At 43.7% G+C, this 25,213-nt stretch overlaps 1 protein-coding gene across 1 annotated transcript in view; it reads right to left on the bottom strand.

The window, feature by feature from the left end:
* The window catches only part of mms19 (MMS19 homolog, cytosolic iron-sulfur assembly component), a 113,290-nt gene extending 99,697 nt beyond the window's left edge, over positions 1-13,593 (bottom strand). The window contains exons 1-2 of the mRNA XM_037691582.1: positions 13,499-13,593; positions 13,074-13,122 (exon numbers count right to left, since the gene is read on the bottom strand). Of these exons, the coding sequence (XP_037547510.1) occupies positions 13,074-13,122; positions 13,499-13,586 (137 nt within the window). The 5' untranslated portion in view covers positions 13,587-13,593. The remainder of the gene's footprint in view (positions 1-13,073; positions 13,123-13,498) is intronic.
* Between the last annotated feature and the right edge of the window lie 11,620 nt (positions 13,594-25,213).

Raw genomic sequence — 25,213 nt, 5'->3', positions numbered from 1 at the left:
TAAATGTTCTATTAGAGAAGCCTTATACACTTATGCATGCTCACAACCACACACAAATAGAAGCAGGGATGCTTATGAAGGCTTTATATGTAGATATATAGATATGTATGTGAGTGTATATTCATGTGTATGTATGTATGTATGTATGTATATAGGCGTAGGTATGGGTATATATATTTATGGAAACTTACTGCAAAGCCATGAATATTTTAAGTTCTTTATACATATGTATTTTGTTGCGGTGTTTAGTCATGTTCTTTGCAGGTGAACAGACAGTGGCCGGGTGTTTTGACGTGTGCTCTATTTGTATATATTTCTTATATTTTGGAGTCTTACTTTGTCTTTTCTTTCTTTCTATCCTATTAAAAAAAAAAAAAAAAAAAAACCTACACTAGAATGTCACTATAATAAATATTTCATAATAATGGTGTGGAGAGGATGGCTGTAAGGCGAGAAGGGAGGCCATCAATAAAAAAAATAAAAATAAAAAAAAGTCTCCGGCTACCACGTCTTCAATGAGCAAGTTTGTAAGTGTGTTAAAGTTCAGGCTTCGGTCAACTAAAAAGTTTACTGAAAAGAAATGTCATGTTTAACTTTCACAGCAGATACTAGGAGGAGAGACTCCACGAAGTCTGAAGTTCTCCAACAATCTTTCTGTCTGTTTTAAACAAACTTAATCTCTGTCCTTGACTTTCCATAACACCTTACATCACAAACCACACCTCTGTTCTGGTCCATCCACGAATCAGAAAGCTCTCAAATGAACCGGAAGTCGAACCCATTTAAATGTGGCAACTTCCCAGTTCTCTATGAGAAGTGTCGTCTAAAAGTTCCGTTGTCTGTGTCGAAGAGAGACGAGACGAGATGAGAAGGGCTTAAAAGAGTAGAGCTCTGAAGGAGTTCAGAGTTCTTGAATCCAGAATGCAGAGACGATTTTGGGAATTATAACTTCTGTTTGGATAACCTCGCACGACTCCAAAGGGTTCTTAGCTGTCCTCCCGGAGACGCTGAAAGAGTCAAAAGGAGAACTCTACACCGACGCTGATTATCATCTGCAAGGTAAAAGTTCTATTTCGACCAAGCGTACCGTGGCCAAGCTGATTCTCCAAAGAGCGTGTTGTTCTGGTACCACAGATAAATTCCCTCACACATCTCTCTGTAAGATAAATCTCCATTTTCCATCTTAAACTCTCCTTTCTCCTAAAAATTAATCCAGATGTTTTCATTAATGTCTGTGGTGATGCAACGGAAAATCATGGCCGTATGATTTTCCTGATTGTAAAACTGATTAAGTGATGTCTGCCGTTTTAGCTGAAAAGTGAAAACAATCGCCGTATTGTTCTCACTTCCTGTAAAACTATGCTGTTGTTATTTTCATATTTTGCCAAATTAATGTAAATGTTTGATGTTAAACTTTGATTCTGTAAATAAATGACCGCATTCATTTTGATGGGTCAAAGATAAATAACGTCTCTCGTTACATTTCTGTTAAATTCAATGCACGACATTTACACAGTCAGAAAAATGAAGAACCCGTGAAATGTATGAATATATCTCAGCACCTGTTCATACTACAACAATCAGAATCAATGAAAAACTAAATCTAAATCAGATCACATTGTGTTAAATGTCAGTGAGTACAGGTGAGTTTTCAAGAGAAATTTAGGTTGTTTTCACACCAGATAGTCCGGTAGACTCGGTTCGGGACCAATATTCATGACCTTTTGTTTACATTTGAGCTGGTGCGTTTGCATTCACACTGCACTGTGCAGTCGAGTCAACCTGTTGAACCAACCTATTCCCCCACTCGCCTGTGGGGGGCGCTGCACCAAGAACTACTAAAAGAAACGTCACAAAAACCTCTGAAGACACGTCTTCTTCTTCTGTAAATAAAAATAAAAATGAAATGGCATCAAGTTTTAGCAGTTTTAGGAGTTATATTTTGTCATTTTTCAAAAATGGACTTAGCATAAGCAGAAGATGAGACAGAAGACCATGGAGAATATTGTTTTTCACACAAGGCAGCTGACGGCTCCAAATAAGGTCAGAGAAATGCGTGTTCGTTTGTCCTGTGGAGCGGGGGCCGGTCTGTTTACATTCACACTGTACTCAAACCGCACTGGAGTTCTCTTCTACCGGGCTGAGACCTAGGTTTTAGCCCGGGCCAGAGTTCGCCTTTTTGTTCCGTGACAGAGTTCGATGGCGTGTTCACACCTCCCTAAACGAACCGGACTTTCAAGGAAAACGAACTAGAGTTCGATTAAAGCGGACTAAACAGGGCTGGTGTGAATACACCCTTAAAAGCAGAGACTGAGGTGGCCTGTCAAATGTTGATGGGCAGATTGTTCCAGAGTTTAGGGCCCATGACTGAAAACGCCCGATCTCCTCTGAGTTTCAGCCTGGTTTTTGGTACAACCAAAAGCAGCTGGTCTGATGATCTCATAGCCCAAGAAGGAGCATAAGGCTGAAGAAGGTCGGAGAGGTATGAGTGTGTGAGGCCACTGATGCACTTGAATGTCAGCAGTAGAATTTTAATATCGATTCTGACACACAGGAAGCCAGTGAAGGGAGGACAGAACCGATGAAATGTGCTCAAACCTGCAAGTTCCTATTAATAGTCGAGCTGCAGCATTTTGGACGAGCTGGAGACGTGAATGGGAGACCAGACCAACTCCAGCATAACTTGAGTTACAGTAGTCCAGCTGGGTTGTAATGAATGCATGGACTCATTTTTCAAGGTTGGATCTAGACAGCATGGACTTAAGCTTAGCTATCTGCCTTAGCTGGAAGCAGCTTTTTTGAAGAACAGAGTTAAATGGTTTATTAAACTTAAAAGTCTAAAACTATCCTAAGACTGGTAACAGACTGCTATATGCCCCTTTTCCACTATCACGGCGCGGGTCGGATATTTCCGGCTTCACGCGCGTTTGAGGTCTTTCCACTGTTCCTGTAACCGGCTCGCCTCCCTAAATTCTGGCCCGGCTTCTCAAGGGTCCAAGCGAGCCAAGCCGTGACATCAGAAACACTGTCGGTCACTGATTGGTCGGGGGGAGGAGTCTGTGGAGTCTTTCCAAACAACCCGATCCACCATTTTTTCTATACCGCCTGCCATTAGCAATAACACGAGGAGCGTATCTTTTAGTATTTTGAAGCTATAAAAAAACAATAATATCAAAGCCGTGGTCAAATGCAGAAGTGCAGGTGTTGTTGTGCTTGGTGGCCGACGAAAAAAGTCAAAGCGAGCTAGATGGAGGATTGGAGGGTGGTTTGGACATGGCCACTGCTCTACTTGAATCATTTATAGAAGATGGTGAGTGTTCTATGTCGTATAGGCTTCGCCCTTTAAGGCCTTCGCTTAGTGGGTTTATCCCATTATGCGTAAGCATCACACTGAAAAAATTAGTCCATGCCCAGCTGCTGTGTGGGCCCCACCCGATCCGTATAAGTTACATTAAGAGCGGGTAATCGGCTCCCATTTTTCTTCAGCAAGCTAATAACACTGACCTTGACCTTCAGCAAGATGTCCAGCTACACCACCATCCGCTTGTGTCCTTCTTGCAAGACCGGTTACTTGCTCAGCTTTGACCGGCACGACACCTGCGAGGGATGCCTGGGTCCCCGCCACGTCGCCCGCGCTTCCTCCTGCCGCCTCTGTGACGACCTTCCACCGGAGGAAAGGCAGAGGAGAGCAGCCTTGTTAAAAGCTACCATCGAGGACTGCCTGTCCGTGGCGGGAGACTGTTCGCTGGACGACGCCATGGATTTCTTCGACGCCGGCTCTCGGAGCGAATCGGATGATTCCTCTAGGACCGGTGACGTTAGCAGCAGCCCCGACGCTCGTTCCCTCCCAGGGAGCGCAGTGTTGGAACGAGGGAGGCCGAGCGGATGCTCGACCCCTCCGGGGTTTCCCGCCTCAACGGCCACACCGCTCCCTGCCGTCGGCGCACTCCTCTCGGAGCTGCCCGCCATTATCCGGGAAGCTGCTAACGTAAAAGGGACTTTCCGTTCCCTTACCTCCCCCGCTCAGATCGTATGATCTTGCGGGAAGGTTTGGCTCCACGACGGCTTGCCGTCCTGATCCCATCTGGCCTCGTTTTCCAGCGGTAACGGCCTACTGGAACGAGGCCGCAGCCGGTCCTGGTAAGTTGAGAGCGCCCGTCTCCACTTACGCTCCCATCACAGGAGTGGAGGGGTTCACCGAGCGAGGCTATCCCTCGGTACCCCCCATTGAGCCAAGCCTCGCGGACGCTTTCGGAGCGAAGCTGTCCAGGTTTGAGCAGCGTCCCGTCCCTCCTGGGAAACACGACCAGACGGTGACCACGCTCTCCAATCGAGCCCATCAGTGTGCTTTTCAGGCAGCCGCAGCTAGCAACAACGTGGCGTTGCTAGCATATAGCATGTCCAAGAGGTTGGAGGCCGCAGACCTGTCCGAGGAGACAAAGAGCTCCCTCTGTAAGACAGCAGACGCCATCCTCAACATGTGCGCCTCCTCTACGGTTTGCCTGTCGAGGATTGCAGCGTGGATGACGATGATCCAACAATGCACCTGGCTTCGTCCCTCCCCCTCGCTGCCGGAGAAACTGCACAAGGACCTGATGGAGGGCCCCATCACGTCGGACGCGCTGTTCGGGAGCAGCTTCAAAACCATGCTGGCGAATTCGAAGCAGTCGGAGGAGGTGTCAGAGGCGGTGCGCCATCTCATCAAGCCGCGCGGCTCATCCCGCCCCCCGGCACGCTGGAGAGACCGTCGTGAGCAGAGGCAGAAACAACAGCGTTCCACGGCCGCGGCGGCATCGTCTCGCTCAGCTCCACCACCAGCCCCGCCCGTCAGAGACCACCCCTCTTCATCCCGGCAGCCTGCAGTTCAGCGTTTCCCCAGAGATCGCCTACAGACGGTGCTCGGGGCAAACAAATCACAGAGCTCACGGGGGAGACGATTTAAAAAATGACGGTCTGCCGAGGGTGTGTGTAATAATGACACGGAAGTTGAAATAAATAATTTTTCGATGGTCAAAGTGTCTGTTTCTAGCCAGGCCGTAAGCTCGGATGAACTCACAGCGGCTGCGCACACACCCTCCACACATAACGAGCCGGTGTCCTTAAATAAAGGTTTTTTAAACACACCGTCGCTCCAAGACACGACGAGTCGCCCACACGACACAATGGTAAGCGAAATAACTCGTTATCAATCAGAGCTGCACGATCCTCACCCAAGCGGTGTCAAACGCGCATTCGGGCGATATAAACAGCTTCCATCCAAACGGCGCTACGTTGATGACGATACACACACAGCTGCCCGGCGCTCACCGGCTCACATCGGTATAAATGTGGGACCGCAGACCAGTCCGGTGGAAGCTCTTGCTCCCAGCAATAACAACACACGAAACCTCACCGGAGCAAACGCGGGCGGCCGTCACACACCGCGTCTCAGCGCTCGGCAGCTCACGGCAGCATAAGCGTGAGACAGCTGAACGAACCCGGTAAAGAGTCTCGCCTCCAGCGAGAGCGGCGCGCGTCCCTCCAGCGCGAGCGGCGCGCGTCCCTCCAGAAGAAACGTGTGCTCCCGCGGGGCTCGCAGCCTTCACTCCAACAGCACGGTGTTGATGAAGTCACGCCCTCCGCTTCTCAACGTTCGCACAGCGACGTCAAACGTGCAGCCCCACGGTGTCATCAGCTGTCACACGCTTCGCCTCAGCACACACCGGTCCACCCAGACATGAGGGTTGGTCCGCGGTCGGAACGCAGCGCACGGGCGCGTTCAGAGCCCTTTCGAGGAAGCCTCGCCTTGGGTCACGCGGAAAACAGTCCCGCGGCACATGACGGCGGTCGAGGCGGCGGATTGGATGACATCCGTTCAAAACATGACGCATCACTTAAACGCACGTCCACTCCACGAACGTTACGCAGAGTGGCTAAAAACATGCTCGCCGGACAAATGGATGGACAGGGTGTTATGCAAAGGCTACACGCTGCAATTTGCAACCCGACCCCCTCCGTTCGGAGGAGTTTTAGAGACGGTCCTGTCATCACCAGACCAAATCTCATCCTTAAATGCAGAAGTCCAAGAGCTTCTGATAAAAGACGTAATCTCCAGAGTTCCCTACGGAGAGGAAAACACAGGGTTTTACTCACGTTACTTCCTGGTTCCAAAACGGACCGGAGGGATGAGACCGATTCTGGACCTGTCAGCTTTCAACAAGGCGATCATGGACAGACCGTTTCACATGTTGACAACCAGACAGCTGCTGGACAACATCCAGAGAAACGACTGGTTTGTTTCCATCAACCTAAAAGATGCTTATTTTCACATACCGATCATCCCAAAACACAGAAAATGTCTGCATTTCTCCTTCCAGGGGATGAAGTATCAGTACAACAGGCTGCCGTTCGGGTATTCCCTCGCGCCTCATACGTTCTCAAAGTGTGTGGAGACAGCCCTGCACCCATTACACAGAGCAGGGATGAGAGTTTTGTTTTACCTGGACGACCTGCTGTTGCTGTCACGCTCCAGACAGGAAGCGATGATACAGGCTCAGGTGTTGACATCACACCTGTTGAATCTGGGCTTCGCCATAAATTGGAAGAAAAGCTCGATTTTTCTGGCCCAGACAATTGTTTATCTGGGTGTGGAATTAAACTCAACCACCATGAAGGCTCGTTTATCACAAACGAGAATCGACACTTTAAAAAGTCAACTCCGCCATGTAAGACCTGGCAGAGTGGTAACAGCTGTCTCTGTCATGAAGCTGTTAGGAATGATGTCATCAGCTCACACAGTGGTTCCGCTGGGTTTGTTACACATGAGACGCCTCCAGAGATGGTTTGTGCGTCTGCGCGTGGATCCAGTAAAACAAAAGAGACGGATGATCACCGTTCCCCCCTTCGTGAGAGCCGACCTCTGACACTGGGGAAACACCCTGGTTCTGTCGGAGGGAGTTCCCGTTAGCAGTCCCACGTCACACGTGTCAGTCTTCACGGACGCGTCGCTGTCAGGCTGGGGGGGGGGACATGCCTATCTCAAGCAGTAGGGGCGCTGTGGCCCCATCACACATCAGCCCACATAAATGTTTTGGAGTGTCGCACGGTGCTGAATGTGATTCAACACTTTGCTCCTGTGCTACAGAATCAACATGTGTTGATTCACACATACAACAAGGTGACTGCTGCGTACATAAACCGACAGGGGGGTGTGCGCTCAGCCCAGATGTTACACATTGGGCAAAAGCTTCTGTGTTGGGCTCACCAAAATCTGCTCTCCATCAGAGCAGTTTAGATACCCGGTGTTCTGAACAGAGGGGTGGATGTGATGTCCAGGGGCGGCCCACATCACACGGACTGGAATCTCCATCTAGACCTGATGGCTCAGATGTGGCAGAAGTTTGGCAAAGCAGCTGTGGATCTGTTTGCGACACGAGAGAACGCTCAGTGTCAACTATGGTTTTCCCTGAGCCCGCAAGATGAACCACCGCTGGGGTTGGATGCGTTTGCCCACAGCCCATGGCCCAAAACGCTTCTGTACGCATTTCCTCCACCTCCTCTGATTTTACGGTTCCTGAACCGAGTTCAGGAGGAGGGATTGACAGCTCTCCTGGTGGCCCCCGAGCGCGTGAACGCACCATGGTTTCCAGTCCTGCAACGTCTGTTGTCGGGGCTCCCGTGGAAACTGCCGTGGAGGGAGGACGCTCTCCTTTAAGCAGGAGGAGCGATCAGGAGTTACCCAGAAATAGGCCAGCACCTGTGGGTCTGGCCGCGGAGCGGTCCCGCTTAGAGAGGATGGGTCTCCCACAGGAGGTAGTGCGCACAATCCAGGATTCACGTGCTGCATCTACCACAACTCTGTACACATCAAAGCGGGCAGCTTTTCAGCGCTGGTGTACAGAGAAAGGTGTAGAGGCCACCTCGTGCCCATTAGGCGACATGCTGTCCTTTCTACAACAGCTGATGGATAGGAAGTTGGCATTCAGCACGATTAAAACGTACGCTGCAGCCATTTCTTCCTGCCACGAAGGGTTCGGAGACAGAACAGCTTTTAATCACCCGCTGATGAAGCGGTTTCTAAAAGGCGTACAGAGACACAGGCCTGTTTCACGCCCACTTGTGCCACAGTGGGATTTAACGCTGGTCCTGCGAGCCCTGATCAAAGCTCCATTTGAGCCTATGGATCAGGTTCTACTTAAATTCTTGTCTCTTAAAACAGCCCTGCTGCTGGCTTTAACATCCGCTAAGAGGGTGAGTGATTTATCTGCCCTCTCTGTCGCTCCGTCATGTCTCAGAATTCAGGCTGACGGTAGTTCAGCTGATTTAAGACCAAACCCAGCTTTTATGCCTAAAAACATCACGAGCTCTTTTAAATCAAGAGTGATATCGTTGGAGGGGTTTTTCCCTCCCCCCTACAGATCAGAAGAAGAAGCATCTTTCCATCTTCTCTGTCCGGTGCGGGCGTTGATGTGTTACATAGCGCGCACAGCTGTAATGAGTCAAACTCAACATCTGTTTGTGCATTATAGAGATGCATCTGCAGGTCGCCCGTTATCCACCCAGCGTTTGTCACACTGGCCGTGTGAGGCCATTTCTGAAGCCTACAGAGCATCAGATTTAGAGCCTCCTATCAACCTCAAAGCACACTCGACCAGGGGTATCGCATCTTCGACTGCCTTGCATAATGGTATGACAATGCAGGACATTTGCACTGCGGCCGCGTGGTCAACACCCTGCTCATTCATTCGCTTTTATCTACGTGATGTGACGGCTCGTTCCATGACACATTCTGTCCTTAGTGTTCTAACAGAATGAATATTGTTGTTTTCATGGAACTCTGTTTAAGCTCACATCTGTCTGCATGCTTCACAGTGTGAGATGTTGTTATCAGTCACAAGTTGTGTCTGTTATTTTGGTTCTATTGTCACTAATCAGTTCATGACTATTGTTACCAATCAGTTCATTTGATTAATAATCAGTTCATTTGTTGTTGTTAATCTGTTTATACTGTTCAGCCATGAATTAGTTGGTTTAAGTTACTCATCCCATCGGTTCTGAACATATTTTTAACTAACAAAAGAGGCTGACGCCATAATAGGACAATGTCGGTGCTACGATGCTAAGCTAATTTGCATAAACACTAACTGTCCTCCGGTCCCGTTTCTCACTGTATTTTATCCAGAACGTATTTCAGCGCATGACGGTTCGTCTCTTAACTCCACATTAAACCCTCCAAGCCTCCCGGCTGCTGCTCCTGCTCCATCAGTGGAGTCTACACCTGACAGAGCTCCATCACAGCCCAGCTGCACCGCACAGAGCAGCACAACGCTGCAGCTTCTGTGCTCGGTAAGAACAGATGCAACATGTTCCACATCACTTTAAATCAAGTCCTTATCGGCACAAATATTTTATTTTTAAAGTAAAAAAAAATAAAAAAATGTTGAATAAATACTGAATTGGGATGAAATTATGTACTTTGTACACAGGGTCCCAGTTACAGACAACAAAATGTAAAATAAAAACAGTAATAAGATCTAAGATATGAATTAAGAAAAATATCAACTAAAAAACATCTACTAATAAAACACTAAGCACTAATAGCAGTAAACAATCAAAACAATACGTCAAACAGCAACATGAACTTGAGTTTGTGCAGCCTTATGAATATCTAACCAGGATAATCAAGTTGCTGCTGATCTGTTTCATGTTGCTGCTGATCTATTTCATGTTGCTGCTGATCTGTTTCATGTTGCTGTGTTCATGCATGCTCGTCTGTTCACACAGACTCATGTCCGTGCTGCTGTTCACGTATTGTGTTTAATGTTTTTATGCTATTAGAGCTTATCATATTTTTAGTTGATGTTTTTCTTAGTTCATATCTTAGATCTTATTACTGTTTTTCTTTTACATTTTATTGTTGGATGTAACTGGGACCCTGTGAACATAATTTTGTTCCACCACATGTTCAACATGTGGTGCGAATGACAATAAAGAATATCTGCATCTGTATAATACTTTCTGATTCATATATCCATTGTTATTATTATATTATTTTCATTATGTTTAAATCAATTCATTTTTCATTTTCTTATTTTATCAGTTTCTTATTATTAATATATCTATTATAGCTGTTAGCTGCACCTTTCTTTGTTTTATGCATTTATTCAAAAACAGTATGTAGCTTGAATTAACCACCTTTTTCTTATTTCTAGTGAAGAGAAAGAGAAAAGAGTCCAGTAAAGAAAAGTCTTATTTCATCACTGAATGAACATGAAGAACTGAAGCGGACACAGCAGGAACAACACTTGTGTCTTCTTCTGGATGAAGCCCGTGAGACAAGGGACAGACAGATACACAATCATTAGTTGGAGGCAGTGATTTTTATTTTTGTACATTTTTCACTTCTTACTTTTACTATTAAACAATTTTTTTCTTAAGTGGTGTCCTTGAACATTAAATTTCCTAAACATATTTTACAATGTTAAGTGCATATAGTGTTTGTTTAAATTCATACTGGAAGTTGGGAAAAATTTCCAAATGCATTTGATCTTTAATGAATCCTAAGAAAAGATTACCAGAATCTGCTTAACTGTTATTATGTTATACATTTTTTGGTTCTAGGATGAAGTGAGACAAAAACAGTAAAAAATTCAGAAAGTACAGTTATCAGTTATCAATTATCAGTTATCGTTTATCGTCCGTACAACTGTGGCCCGAGAGATTCAGCTGAAAGTCCTGGTGCACCTTTTATTTGAACCTGCAGAGATTTGAACAGCTGATCTGAAGCAAACAGGCAGGAGTTCACCTGAACTGACCACTCCTGCTGTGTTTGATGGTCTCCTCCTTCACCATCCATCCATCCATCATCTTCTGCTTCAGGGTTGTGGGAGCAGCATCTTCACCAGGGAGGCACAGACATGAACAGCCACCTCTTCAACTCTTCTAGGACCCCATGGTGTTTTCAGACCAACTGACTATTTATTAATTAATATCCTGATGCTGCTCAATAATTCAGGTAGAAAAATCTAAAAAGTTAAGTCTGGTCCTCTGGACATTCACAAAACAAACAATACAGTTTATAATAAATAAACAATAAATGTTTTTTGTTTGTTTTGTTTTTTGAATGTCCAGAGGACCAGACTAAAGTAATACATTTATGTTTTTAAATTCAATGAAAGACAAATCTTTAAAATTCAAAGACAAAATTTAATCTAACTGTTTTCAAGTCTGTATCTTATTGTAAAAGCAGTTTCAAAGATTACAGCACAGTGGGATGTTTTGCAATTTTAACATGAACCTTGTGCATATCTGCAAATAATAAGTGAAGATATTTTTAATACATCTTTATTGTAAAAATCTATACTAAAATGAAAAACACATGGGTTTAAAGCAGCAGGGAAGGCAGTAAGGTAGGATTATGAATCAGGTTTAAAAGTTACAGCTCATGAGGTACTCCATTAGAGCATGACATCTCTTTGACAAGGGCAGCACGGTGGTGCAAGTGGTAGAGCTGCTGCCTCTCAGCGAGCAGGTCCTTGGTTCAAACCCCAGTCCAGGGGCCTTCTGGGTGGAGTTTGCATGTTCTCTCCGTGCATGCGTGGGTTTTCTCCGGGTACTACGGTTTCCTCCCACAGACCAAAAACATGCATGTTAGGCTAATTGGTAACTCTAAATTGTCCCTAGGTGTGAGTGGGAGAGTGAATGGTTGTTTGTCTCGTTTGTCTTTATGTGGCCCTGTGATGGACTTGCGACCTGTCCAGGGTGTACCCCGCCCCTCGCACAGTGATTGCTGGACATGGGCACCAGCGACCCCCGTGACCCAAAATGGAATAAGCGGGTAAAGAAAATGGATGGATGGATGGATCTCTTCGACAACACCTTGAGACAAAACCTTCAGGGTGTTCTTCTTCTAATACGTTTAGTGGTGGCTAGTAAGTAGCTTAAGGGAGCACCACCGCCACCAGGTGGTAAGACGAGTTGGATTCTAGTCCCCGCCTACAGAGCTGGTCCAGAAATGTACATGGAAACGCAACAGATCCGAGCCGATCTGAACCGACCCGAACTGATCTGATCCGCACTGTGACAGTGGAAAAGGGGCATTAGATGTGGCTGAAGGGAGTCCAGGTTTACAGGATCAGTGACAACAGCAGAGTTAGGGTTCAGCACAATTACCTCAGTTTTCTGATCGTTGAAACTTAAAATGTTTGAAGCCATTCGTGCCTTAATGTAAATGGACTGTACTTATATAGCGCATTTCTATCTTATTTCAAGAGACGCAAAGTGCTTTACACTACAACCTGTGTCCTCATTTACCCATTCATACAGCACTCTACTAGATCTCTACAAAGCTAATTGAATAAATCATTCTAATGAGACTAATCGGTGCTTTAGATCAGATTCATACACCGATGGGACACACATCAGAGGCAACGAGGGGTTCAATGTTTTGCCCAGGGACACTTCGGCATGTGACTGCTGGTGGATTCGAACCCCCAACTCTCGCATTGGAGGACGAATGCTCTAACCACTCAGCCACAGCCGCCCCTGTCATCAAGACATTTTAACAGAGGGTGAATTGTGCATGAACTCTTTGGTTTTAAGGGCAGATAAATCTGAGAATCACCAGCATAGCAATGAAATGAAAGACCATGTTTCCTCAGGATAGACCCCAAGGGCAGCAGATACAATGAAAACAGAAGGGTTCCAAGAATGGAGCCTTGTGGGACCCCACAGGAAAAGAGGGACAGAAGCAGATTACCAAAATTGACACAAAACTCCTGTCACTCAGATATGAGCAGAACCATTCTAACATTCACCATGATCCCAACCCCTGTGTTCTAAACATGATAAAAGGATACTGTGGTCAACAGTGTCAAATGCAGTAGTAAGGTAAAGGAGGACCAGGATCACCGACTGACCAGAGTCATTCGCTACAAGAACGTTATTACAGACCCTTATCAAGGCTGTTTCTGCGCTGTGTAATGGTTTAAATAAAAATATATCAAATAATAATCCATGGTTGGATTTCAAGCTGCAGCTGTATCAACAGCCTTCAGCAGAAATGTTCACTGTCGTTTGTGACGTTGCCAACTTACCCGAGTGCTTCCACCAGCTGCAGCATTGTGAACTGTCCATCTTTAACACCTTAAAACAAAAAAAGGCAGTTTAGTTTAGATTTGTTTAGTTGGCTGAAGCACGAGAATCTAATGAAACTGATCACTAAGCAGAGCGAGGCAGGTTCAAACAGAATTTCATTGACAATTTCCATGCAAACAGCAGCAGATACAAACCAGCATACCATTTAAAACCATCCTGTCAGGCTGACATAAAGAGGAGTCAAAACGAGCTGGTTTGGTGAGCTCGGATCACCAACAGGATGTTGTGGTGCTAAAGTTAGCTTGGTTAACACTCACGTTGTGCTGCGCATCCTTACAGCGCCTTTTATCAGCCTCAGCGGGGATTATTGTACACAAACCTTTCACTAATGTGAGAAGGAAAACGTGATAAAGACTTCCTATACCTTTAGAGGCCTCCTTAGCCTTGCTGTCCTGAAGTCCAGAGACAAAATCCTCCACCAGAGACTGTAGCACAACACTGTCCGCAGCCATCGTGCTTGTCACTGCTCGGTAAAGACTGCGCATGCGCGGCAAGTTTGCGGCCAAAGCAAAAAAGTCATAGTCACCGAGACATCTTTATTAATTATTAGACCATCGAAGAAACATTATTAAATATTTTAGTGTATGTTGGTTAGCAAATTAAAAAAACGTCCATGATTACTGAAAAACAACATCAACATGATTTGAGGAGGGTATTGAATTAATTTATTAATTATTTATACAGGTAGTCCCTGCTGTCTCTATGAGACTGTATAAATAAAGGTTAAATAAATAAATGTACTCACTAAACACCGAAAAAAGTTGTGTCAAATAATAAGTTGTCTCTAAACTCTCAGAAAAGAAAAGTCAATGCAGTATTTATCAGGTTTGTTCATCTAAAATGTGTTACACAATAATTCAATTCAATTCAAAAATACTTTATTAATCACAGAGGGAAATTATATGTTGTGGTAACTCATCATCCTGGTTTCATTAAAGAGTTGTCATAGATGCTGATGGCTGTGGGCAGGAAAGATCTCTTGTCTGTCTTACAACAAATCTGAAGAAGCCTCTGACTGAAGACACTCTGTTGTTGTATGACAGTCTGATGAAGAGGATGCTGAGGGTTGTCTATAATGTTCTTCATTTGATGAAGAATCCTTCTTTGAACAATCATCTCCAAAGGTTCTAGAGGAGTCTAGAGAAGTAAAAAGTAAAATAACAATCAAAAGTCCAATATTTTAAATATAATAATGTAAATACAAGTATCATTATGTTTCCTATAGAAATGGAAGCAGAAGATTATTTTGATAGTCCATTTTAGGCCAGTTTTACAGATTTAAATCATGGAAAGACTAAAATTCTGTGAATGTTAATTAAATGTTCACTGTACTGTTTTTAGTATTTTTTATTATTTCATAAATTATTTTAATCTAACCACTCCTGCATACTTGAGCTATATTGGCCATTTTTGCATCAAATCTTTCAGCTCATTCAAGAGAAGGCTGCTATGACTTTTGGATTGTGTAATGTTTATACTTTTCAAAATATTACACTTAATTTACTAATATTTTCTAATAAAAAATGTTCAATTTCACTTCAATTCCCACAAAAACATTGATTTGTTTAAAATCTGCTTCTTATTTGGTCTTATGCTACTTTTAATTATTATCTGCCATTCTATTTTTAACTAACCTTTTGCTATTGTTTAGCAGTCATTCAGTGACTTTATTCATTCAACCTTTATTTAGACAGGTAATCCCATTGAGCCTCGAGGACTCATTTACAAGAGAGACCTGATTTCAACAAAGAAAGATGACAACAATGGACAACAGCAACAACAATAATAAACAATTATAAAAAGTCATAGTGCAGTTTTTTTTGTTTTTGTTTTAGTTTTTCTTTACAAATAGGATGGCTAAAAGAAAAAGGTAACAAAAAAAACAAAAAAATAGCTAGATTCTAAGGCGAATGTAGAAAACTAAAAACAGGAACATGTCTGCATTGGTCCCTGCCAGGAGTCCAACAGATTCTTAAAGCCACTTAGAGAGGTCATGGTCGAGAGCTTGAAGTCTTTTTGTAAGATATTCCAGGAAACAGGAGCGGAGTAGGAGAAGACCCTTTTGCCTAGTTCAGTTCTCACTGAGGGAACACTGCAGGTAATAATGTCCTGAGAGCGCACGCTGTAGCTGCACTCACGCAGAGACATGTAGGAGGAGATGTACGAAGGCAGCAGACCAAGAAGTGATTTAAAGATGAAAATGTACCAGTGAGAGAGTCTGCGTGAATTTAATGATGTCCAGTTAACCAGTGAATAAAGGGTGCAATGGTGGGTACGATAATCACAGCCAGTTATGAATCTTAGTGCACCACGATAGACAGCATCCAGCATCTGCAGGGTTCTTGCAGCAGCGTTCATGTAAATAATTCAATTCAATTCAATTCAATTCAAAAATACTTTATTAATCCCAGAGGGAAATTATTTGTTGTTGTAACTCGTTATCTTCATTTCATTAAGAGATGTTATAGATGCTGATGCTGTAGACAGGAAGGATCTCTTGTAAAGGTCCATCCCACAATGGATCCTAAGAAACTGGCTGCAGATGCCGTCCGATCCGTCCACCCAGACTCGGCTGCCTCTCGGTTCCCCTCGGGCTGTAGGACCACCCAAATGCAGAGCAGAACTCCTCCCAGAGCGATGACCACTCCTCCCAGCAGTCTGCCGAGCTCCTCGTAGCTGCGGACAGACAACTGTAGGTGCCGAGGGACGATCCTGTCCTTCCACTGTCATGAGCCATGTTTCCTGCTAGTTCCAGGATCTCAGTGGTCAGGCACTTGAGCACAGCTGGCAGGTAGATGAGAATGCATCCACAAAACATCCTTTTCAACTCACTTGAGATTTGGGGCTGTAGTTGAGATATTATTTGAGCTTTTGAGATGTTAATCAGCTGTTGGTTGTAGAAAACTGCCTTGTTGCCATGGTTACGCATCATAACAAATGTACAAAACTAAAAAAGTTTCAGTAAAAATCCTTCCAGCTGCACAGCATCTGATACCAGAGGAAACAATCATCCAAAAAAATGTGATTTACATCCAGAAAAAGAGGAATTAAAGTTTCCAAAAGCAAAATCTCAGAATGAAAGTAACAGAGCTGCTCCAACATGCAGCCACCTTGAGCGGCGCAATTCTAGAACTCATGTCACCGTATGTCACCGTAATCAATAGAGGGAAGGAAAGTCACAGATACAAGGCGTTTTCTAGCATTCAGAGTTAGACAGGATCTGTTTCTGAAAAAGAAACCCAGTTTAACTTTCAGTTTCTTGACCAAGTTTTCCACATGGAGCTTAAAAGAAAGATGTGAGTCGACCAAGATACCCAAATATTTATAGGAATCAACAAACTCAGTGGGGACAGCATATGAGGATAAAATCGGAGGAAGAACTGCTGGGACCAACTTCCTATTTGAAAAAAGCATCCCTTTGGTTTTGTCGGCATTTAGGACAAGTTTGAGGCGGAACAAATCTGTCTGGATGTTGTTGAATGCAGATTTCAAAAGCTGGAAAGACTTAGCAACAGTTTTAGCTTGACAATAAACAACTGTGTCATCAGCATATAAATGTATGGATGCATTAGGGATGTTTTTACCTACATTATGTATGTAGATTGTAAAGAGGGTGGGTCCTAAGACTGAGCCTTGTGGTACACCATTGTTGACTGTTAAATAACTGGAGGAAGTACCATTATGTTGAACACATTGCCTCCGGTCTGAAAGATAGTTAGAGAACCAACCAATGGTGTGTTCTGAGAAACCAATTTCTGAGCTTATGACACAAGATGTTATGATCCACAGTGTCAAAAGCTTTAGACAGGTCTAAGAAAAGTGCAGCACAATAATCCTTAGCATCCAGTGCTTCAACAATGTCATTAAGAACCTTCAGTTAAGCAGTGGTTGTGCTGTGTTGTTTCCTGAAACTAGATTGATGTGGAGGTAAGATGTTAAATGAGTCCAGGTAATTTTTGATTTGAGAGTTTATCAGTTTTTCTAGAACCTTGGCTAAAATGCAGAGTTTAGAGATTGGCCGATAGTTGTTCAGTGAGGTGGGGTCACCTCCCTTCAGCAAAGGAAGAACAAAGGCTGTTTTCCAAGTGTCTGGGATGGACTTTTGTCTTATGGAGAGATTGAAGATGTGGGTCACAGGGACTGTGATGATATGAGCAGCCAGCCTTAAGAAATAAGGTGGAAGTTCATCTGGACCTGCAGATTTTTTATGATCAAGATCTTTTAACAGTTTATTAACCTCACTGACTGAGAATGGAGAAAAAGAGAAGGTGTGATTAACTGAGGATTGACTTGTAGGAGGGATTTGATTTGTAGAAGTTTGATTATTAAGTGAAATGGCTGATTTTCCATTAGTAACTGTGTCAAATAAAGAACTAGAAGCAACAAAATGTTTGTTGAAACAGTTCAGGATCTCGTGCTTATTTGACACAGGAACAGAGTTAATGAGAAGTTGTGATGGGAGGTCAGATGATTGGGGTGTGCCTGAGAGAGATTTGATAGTTTTCCAGAATCTGTTGGGGTCATTTAGATTTTTGGAGGTCTGAGATAAGAAGTAGTTGCGTTTTGCTGCTTTGACAGCAGTTGTACATTTATTCCTCATCTGTCGATAACTCAACCAATCAGTGTCTTGTAAGAGTTGAACTTTCTGCAGCTCCAAGATGGCCGCCAATCATCTACAGCTGACGACCACCTACCTGACGAGCTCCTCGGCTACATAAGGCTGCAGTCAAGCTCTTCTCGTCGCTGGAGCATTAATTCCTTCTGGGTATTTGTGCTTCTAGCCAGTATATTGAGTATATGAAGAGGATATCTTACCTTGTTTTTTGTGTCTACAGTTTTCTGGTCATCTCAGATCCTGCCCTTGGTTCTTCCTGTGCCGGAGTCTCATCCTTGTTGCCTTTGCCCTCCAACCACTTGCCTGCCTTGGGATTTACCCCCACAGCCTCACCCACAAGGAAATACCTGTAAGGAGAGACAAAACTATTTATTCCACCGTTTGAGCTGCCTCCTCTTGCCTCCTAGACCTGACCTTGTCTCTCCCTTTTTCAGGAGTCCCAGGCCACCATTTTGTATATACCTGTCAACTCATTCACTGTAAATAATAAACACTGTTTTGCTTATTTGAGACTTGTGTCATTCTGGTTCTCGTTCCTTCTGAGTTGTCCTAATCATAACATGTCTGAGTCCGATTTTCTCGTTGCGGCCCAAAGATGATCTCTCCTGTGCAGGAGGTCAGCTAGCTCTGGAGTAAACCAGGGGCTGTCTCGTCCCTTTATTCTGAACTGACGAAAAGGAGCATGTTTGTTCACAAAATAAATGAAACTATTATGAAAATAGTTCCAAGCGGAGTTCACGTCATCAGTTAACAGAATATGATGCCAGTCAAAGTGAGACGATCCCAGAGGAATGACTGTTCACAAAAATGTTTCAGATCCCTTTTTTGAATTAATCTGGGCCTAGAAGGTGGAAGTTTAATATCTCTCAAAGCCGCTGTCACACAATGATCACTCAAGATATTGGCAAATACACCTGTACCAGGGAATTTGTGAGGCATATTAGTTAGAAATAGTCTAAGATGGAGGATTTTTCAGGACGGTTTTTGTTTAATCTAGTGGGAGAGTTGATCAGTTGGGTAAGATTGATAGACAGGCAACATTCCTTGAATTTATCACAGAGGGGGGATCGACTTACACCAATCAATGTTGAGGTCTCCAGCCAAAAGGATCTCTTTGAATTTTAAAATACCAAGAAATTCTATCAGGGCAGACAGAGCTTCAGGTGTTGCTGAGGGTGGGCAGTAACAGCAGACTACAGATAAGATCTGGCCTCCATTCAAGGTGATGTTTACAGCTAAGGCTTCAAACTGGTTAGGAATTGTTTTAGAAGACACAGGACTAGCAACCAAAGAATCTCTGATGTAAATAGCGACTCCCCCCCCCCCCCCCCCCGGCCCCTTTTTGACGATCACAGCGGTAAATGTTAAATCCATTGATTGCCAGGTCATTATTGAGTACAGATTTGTTGAGCCAGGTTTCAGAGATGAAGATTACATCTGCCCCAGAAGAACTGACCAGAATTTCCAAGGCATCAAGTTTTCTCAGAAAGCTACGTGCGTTTACATGCAGAAAATGAAGCCCAGACATGTTCTTAAAGTCATTTGGTGTCATATAAATAGTGGGGGTCCAGGGTTGGGTTGAATCCCTGCGAGCAGTAACAACATTATTATCAGACATTTTCTTGAGTTTTTTTGTGACTGATGTGTAATTACAGGAGTTAACAGTGTGACAATTAGCCCCCATAATCAAACCATGCGAAACATTAATGAAGACGCGATCATTCAGAACCCAAAAACAGTGAAAGTTGCAATGATGGACAGATTAAGCTTTAAGCTGTTATTCAAATTTTAGCTAGGCTTATGTTTAGCTTTTAGCTGTCATTTTGCTATTTTTACTATCCTTTAGGGTTTTGGTACTGTTAGGTTTTCTGTAGAATGTTCTACAACATTTTCTTTTGTTAATGTTAAGCTAGCATTTTGCTACTTTTACCAAACATTTCATTTTAATGTTTGCATTTAGCTAATCTTAGAAAAATCTTCTTGCTTCATTTGTTTGGTGCTTTTTTTTTTTCTTTTTCTTTTTTTCTTTTTTTTTTTAGCTAGTTTTGCTTCTATTATGCTGGTGAAGATTTTCACCATCAAGATCATGGTAATTAATAAAAAAAATAAAAAACAAAACAAATAAACTTTTATTCTGCAGCTGAAGATGTTTCACTTCCCCTCCAGTATGCTTTATTCAAGAAATGTGTTTAGAGTGTATCCCAGCTTTATGAACATTTAGGTTAGACTGAACTACTCGCCCTGCACGAAGGAAGCTCATTAGGCTCTTTGTTCACAGAGAGATGTTTTGATCACGTACATGAAGGAGTGATATGAAGCCTAATGCTGCTGAGACCTTCTCCTCTGTTTAAAGTTGTATTTTCTCTCTTGACATATAAATGGCTTCCTTCTTCACCCCCACCCCCCAAACCATCCATCTTCACTATTTAAAACATGAACATTTTGGTTCTCAGAGTGTCCCTTATCCTTGAGGTGTGGGTGGACATCAGAGTCCTGAAGAGCTGCTCTCCAGTGTTGAGCCATGTTTCTCAAATGTCCACCTTATTCCAAGGATTATGGGCACAACTTCCTGTCAGACAGGAAGTAGTACAAACCGGATTCCAAAAAAGTTGGGACACTAAACAAATTGTGAATAAAAACTGAATGCAATGATGTGGAGATGGCAAATGTCAATATTTTATTCCTAATATAACATAGATGACAGATCAAAAGTTTAATCTGAGTAAATGTAACATTTTAAAGGAAAAATATGTTGATTCAAAATTTCACAGTGTCAACAAATCCCAAAAAAGTTGGGACAAGTAGCAATAAGTGGCTGGAAAAAATAAATTGAGCATATAACCCTCCTGTTGAGCCCCCTCCAGCTAACGTATGATTGTGCAGCTACCCATCCAGGCTGTCACATTGTAAAGTTTGCAGATGATACAGCGGTGGTGGGATGCATCACAAACAATGATGAGTCCAGCTACAGGCAAGAGGTGGAACACCTGGAGAGCTGGTGCAAAGAGAATACCCTTCACATCAATGTGAAGAAGACAAAGGAGATGATTGTGGACTTTAGAAGGAACAAAAACATCTACACCCCCCTGAACATAAGAGGATCTGCGGTGGAAGTGGTCTCCAGCTACAGGTACTTGGGTGTAAACATGAATGACAACCTCAGCTGGAGCAACAACACCACCAGCCTGATCAAGAAAGCTCATCAGAGACTCTACTTCCTCAGGCGGCTGAGACGAGCTGGTCTGGGAAGCTCAGTCCTCAGCTCCTTCTACAGGTGTGCAGTGGAGAGCATCCTGTGCTCCAGCATCAACATGTGGCATGGAGGCTGCACAGCTGCAGAAAGAAAAGCTTTGCAGAGAGTGGTGAAGGCTGCACAGAAATCTGTTGGAGTCAGCCTCCCCACCATCACAGACATCTACACCTCCAGATGCAGGAAGAGGGCCACCTGCATCATGAAGGACCCCACTCACCCAGAACACAGACTTTTTGCCCTGCTCCCATCAGGAAGGAGGTTGAGGAGCATTAAGTGTAGAACCACTAGACTGAGGAACAGCTTCTACCCTGAGGCTGTTAGATTCATGAATCTCTAACCAGAATTATCACTGTGTAAAATCACATCATGTTGCTGCTGATCTGTTTGAATGTTGATGTGTTCATGCGTGCACATCCACTCACTCATGTTCATGTTTGTGCTGATGTTCAATGTTTTTATGTTATGAGTGCTTAGTGTATATTTAGTTGATGTTTTTCTTAGTTCATATCTTAGATGTTATTACTGTTTTTCTTATACATTTTATTGTTGGATGTAACTGGGACCCTGTGTACATAATTTCGCACCACATGTACCACATGAGGTGCGAATGACAATAAAGAATCTCTGACTCTGACTCTGCTAATGAACAGCTGGAAGACCAATTAACACTAATTAGGTCAATTGACAACATGATTGGGTATAAAAAGAGCTTCTCAGAGCGTCAGTGTCTATCAGAAGCCGTGATGGTAAGAGGATCACCAATTCCACCATTGTTGTGAGGAAAGATAGTGCAGCAATACCAGAATGGTGTTACCCAGCGTAAAATAGCAAAGACTTTTAAGTTATCATCATCAACCGTGCATAACATCATCAAAAGATTCAGAGAATCTGGAACAATCGCTGTGCGTAAGGACTGTAGTGAACTCGGCCTCCGACCAAAACCTGCCTCTGAGGACCTTCATGGGACAGGAACTGTTATTTCATTGATTTGAATCCAGAAATACAAATTAGCTCATCCAGAGACTGTCTAATTGTATCCTGAAGTAATCAATTGAAAGAACACTCTTCTTTTATATTATCATTACTATTTTACAATATCTTGATAATCAAAAGTGTGTTTAGTTCATACCATTTTTAAATGTTGAAGTGAACCACTTATTTTAAATCAACTCTGAAACAGTATTAATGATTTTTTAATCCTCATTTAAATTAGAAATCAAGTTAAATGTCTATTTACAAAGTAAATATGCATTTTTGATCTTCTGTCTGAATGAGAAGTAGTGATGTCGGTCGAAAGTCAGAAAGAAGTTATTAGAACGAAGTGGATTGTTTTTAAACCTAGCAGACGGTAAATAAGAAGCTAGTGGCACCTGCTTCCTCTCACTTCGCCATAACATTTCTCCTGTCTGTACTAAAAGTCCCTAAAACATTCCTGCTGTTTTCTTGACTTGTAATGACCCTCTGACATCACTAGAACCACCCCCTGTTGGTTGTTTCAACCAATCAGGAAGTCCTGAAGTGACCGAAAGTGAGGACTCTTTAAGAGTCCACACTTCCTGGAACTAGTCAGTCAGTCTGTCGAGGTCTCCTGAGTCTTCAAGTGGGTCTCTGATGAAGTCTAGTCTTGAACTGAGTCTTCAGAGTCTGTGATGGATTCTTCCACATCTGAGTGGAAACTCTGACGGACTCACAGCTTGCTGTGTATCCACCCGGGAGATGAGCGTGTTTGTGAATGGAGTAAGCGGCACAACTCCTGACATGTCCAGCCGCCCTGACCGGAGACGCTGGAAAGGTAGCGTTGAAATCGACACCAGAGCCGATTAAGTTCAGCAAAGGTAACGAGTCTTAACGTGCCAAGTGCACCGGAGGTTTTGAGCTGGTGTTGAAGGGAGCCTGCCATTCTGCGGTCCGAACAGACACCCCCTTTTTATCCATCTTTTCTCTCCATTTAAACTCCTTCATTTCCCATCTTTAAACTCTCCTATTTTGCCAGTAGTCTAGATGCCTTCTTCAAGTCCTGTTGTCTTATTAAGTAAAACGTGCCAAGTTTTATTAATCAGAACCAGATCAGCTAATCAAGTGTACAATGTTTTGATGTTAAATTTTGATTCTGCTCAATAAATGACTGCATTTATTCTGATGGGTCAAAGGACGTCTCATGTCACTGATTAAACAATCCACGCACAGTTACCTCGGTCACATGGCAGTAATTTAACTCGAAAAAGAGAGAACCCGTTTATTTAAATATATTGTAGTGGAGGTGCAGCTAACCTAGCCCTTAGCACACTACAGGGTCAAGGCCGTAAAACTCTACTGGATGCTCGTGATCTCCGGGCCCTTAAACGTCACTGCACCTCAAACAGGAATGCCACTGTCAAGGAAATAACAGAATGGGCTCAGGAATACTTCCAGAAAGCATTGTCAGTGAACACCATCCACCGTGCCATCCGCCGTTGCCAGCTGAAACTCTACAGTGCAAAGAGGAAGCCATTTCTAAGCAAGCTCCACAAGCTCATACATTTGCACTGGGCCAGGGGTCATTTAAAATGGAGTGTGGCAAAATGGAAGACTGTTCTGTGGTCAGATGAGTCACGATTTGAAGTTCTTTATGGAACACTGGGACGCCATGTCATCCGGACCAGAGAGGACAAGGATAGCCCAAGTTGTTATCAATGCTCCGTTCAGAAGCCTGCATCACTGATGGCATGGGGTTGCATGAGCGCTTGTGTCATGGGCAGCTTGCATGTCTGGAAAGGCACCATTAATGCAGAGAACTATGTTCAGGTTCTAGAACAACATATGCTCCCATCTAGATGTCATCTCTTTCAGGGAAGACCCTGCATTTTTCAACATGATAATGCCAGACAACATTCTGCAGCAATCACAACATCATGGCTACGTAGGAGAACGATTCGGGTACTGAAATGGCCAGCCTGCAGTCCAAATCTTTCACCTATAGAGAACATTTGGCGCATCATAAAGAGGAAGTTGCGACAAAGAAGGCCCAAGACGATTGAACGGTTAGAGGCCTGTATTAGACATGAATGGGAGAGCATTCCTATTTCTAAACTTGAGAAACTGGTCTCCTCTGTCCCCAGATGTCTGTTGAGTGTTGTAAGAAGAAGGGGGGATGCCACACAGTAGTAAAAATGGACTTGTCCCAACTTTTTTGGGATTTGTTGACGCCATGAAATTTGGAAACAACAGATTTTTCCCTTAAAATGATAAATTCTCTCAGTTTAAACTTTTGGTCTGGTGATTTGTGTTCTATTCTGAATAAAATATTAGATGTTGGCGCCTCCACATCATTGCATTCAGTTTTTTTTTTTTGTTTTTTTTTTTTTGTGATGGCCTCCCTTCTCCCCTTACAGCCATCCTCTCCACACCATTATTATGAAATATTTATTATAGTGACTATCTAGTGTAGTTTTTTTTTTTTTTTTTTTAATAGGATAGAAAGAAAGCAAAGACAAAGTAAGACTCCAAAATATAAGAAATATACACAAAGAGAGCACACGGCAAAACACCCGGCCACTGTCTGTTCACCTGCAAAGAACATGACAAAACACAGCAACAAAATACATATGTATAAAGAACTTAAAATATTCATGGCTTTGCAGTAAGTTTCCATAAATATATATACCCATACCTACGCCTATATACATACATCCATACATACACATGAATATACACTCACATACATATCTATATATCTACATATAAAGCCTACATAAGCATCCCTGCTTCTATTTGTGTGTGGTTGTGAGCATGCATAAGTGTATAAGGCTTCTCTAATAGAACATTTATTAGTAACTGTGAAGCAGCAGAGACCCGACCCCCAAGACCAGAGGCAGACGAAAAAGGGGGGACCAGAGCCCAAGACCCCAGGAGGGACCCCGACCGCGGAGCCCCCAGAGCCACCCACACAGGACGAACCACTCACCCACCCCCCAGAATGGACCACAGGGGAGAACCGGAAGATCCCCACCAGCAACCACATACAGTGACCCCCCGGGGCCAACAGCGACAAGCTCATAGGCCTCCGTCGGCACCCGCCGCACCGATGTAGGTCCAGGTCCAGGCACCGAGGCCCGGGCACCGAGGACTCACACCACCCAGGCCAAGGCCTGACAGGGCCAGAGGACCCGAGCCCCACCAGGCAGACACCAGGCCGAGCCGACACATGCCAAGCGCCCAGCCCCCGATACCAA

The sequence above is a fragment of the Nematolebias whitei genome, chromosome 17 (assembly GCF_014905685.2).
Source record: "Nematolebias whitei isolate Nwh7 chromosome 17, NemWhi1, whole genome shotgun sequence".
Classification (NCBI taxonomy): Eukaryota; Metazoa; Chordata; class Actinopteri; order Cyprinodontiformes; family Rivulidae; genus Nematolebias; species Nematolebias whitei.
Note: the sequence above shows the minus strand (reverse complement) of the source record. Positions and strands in the feature narration are given on the sequence as shown.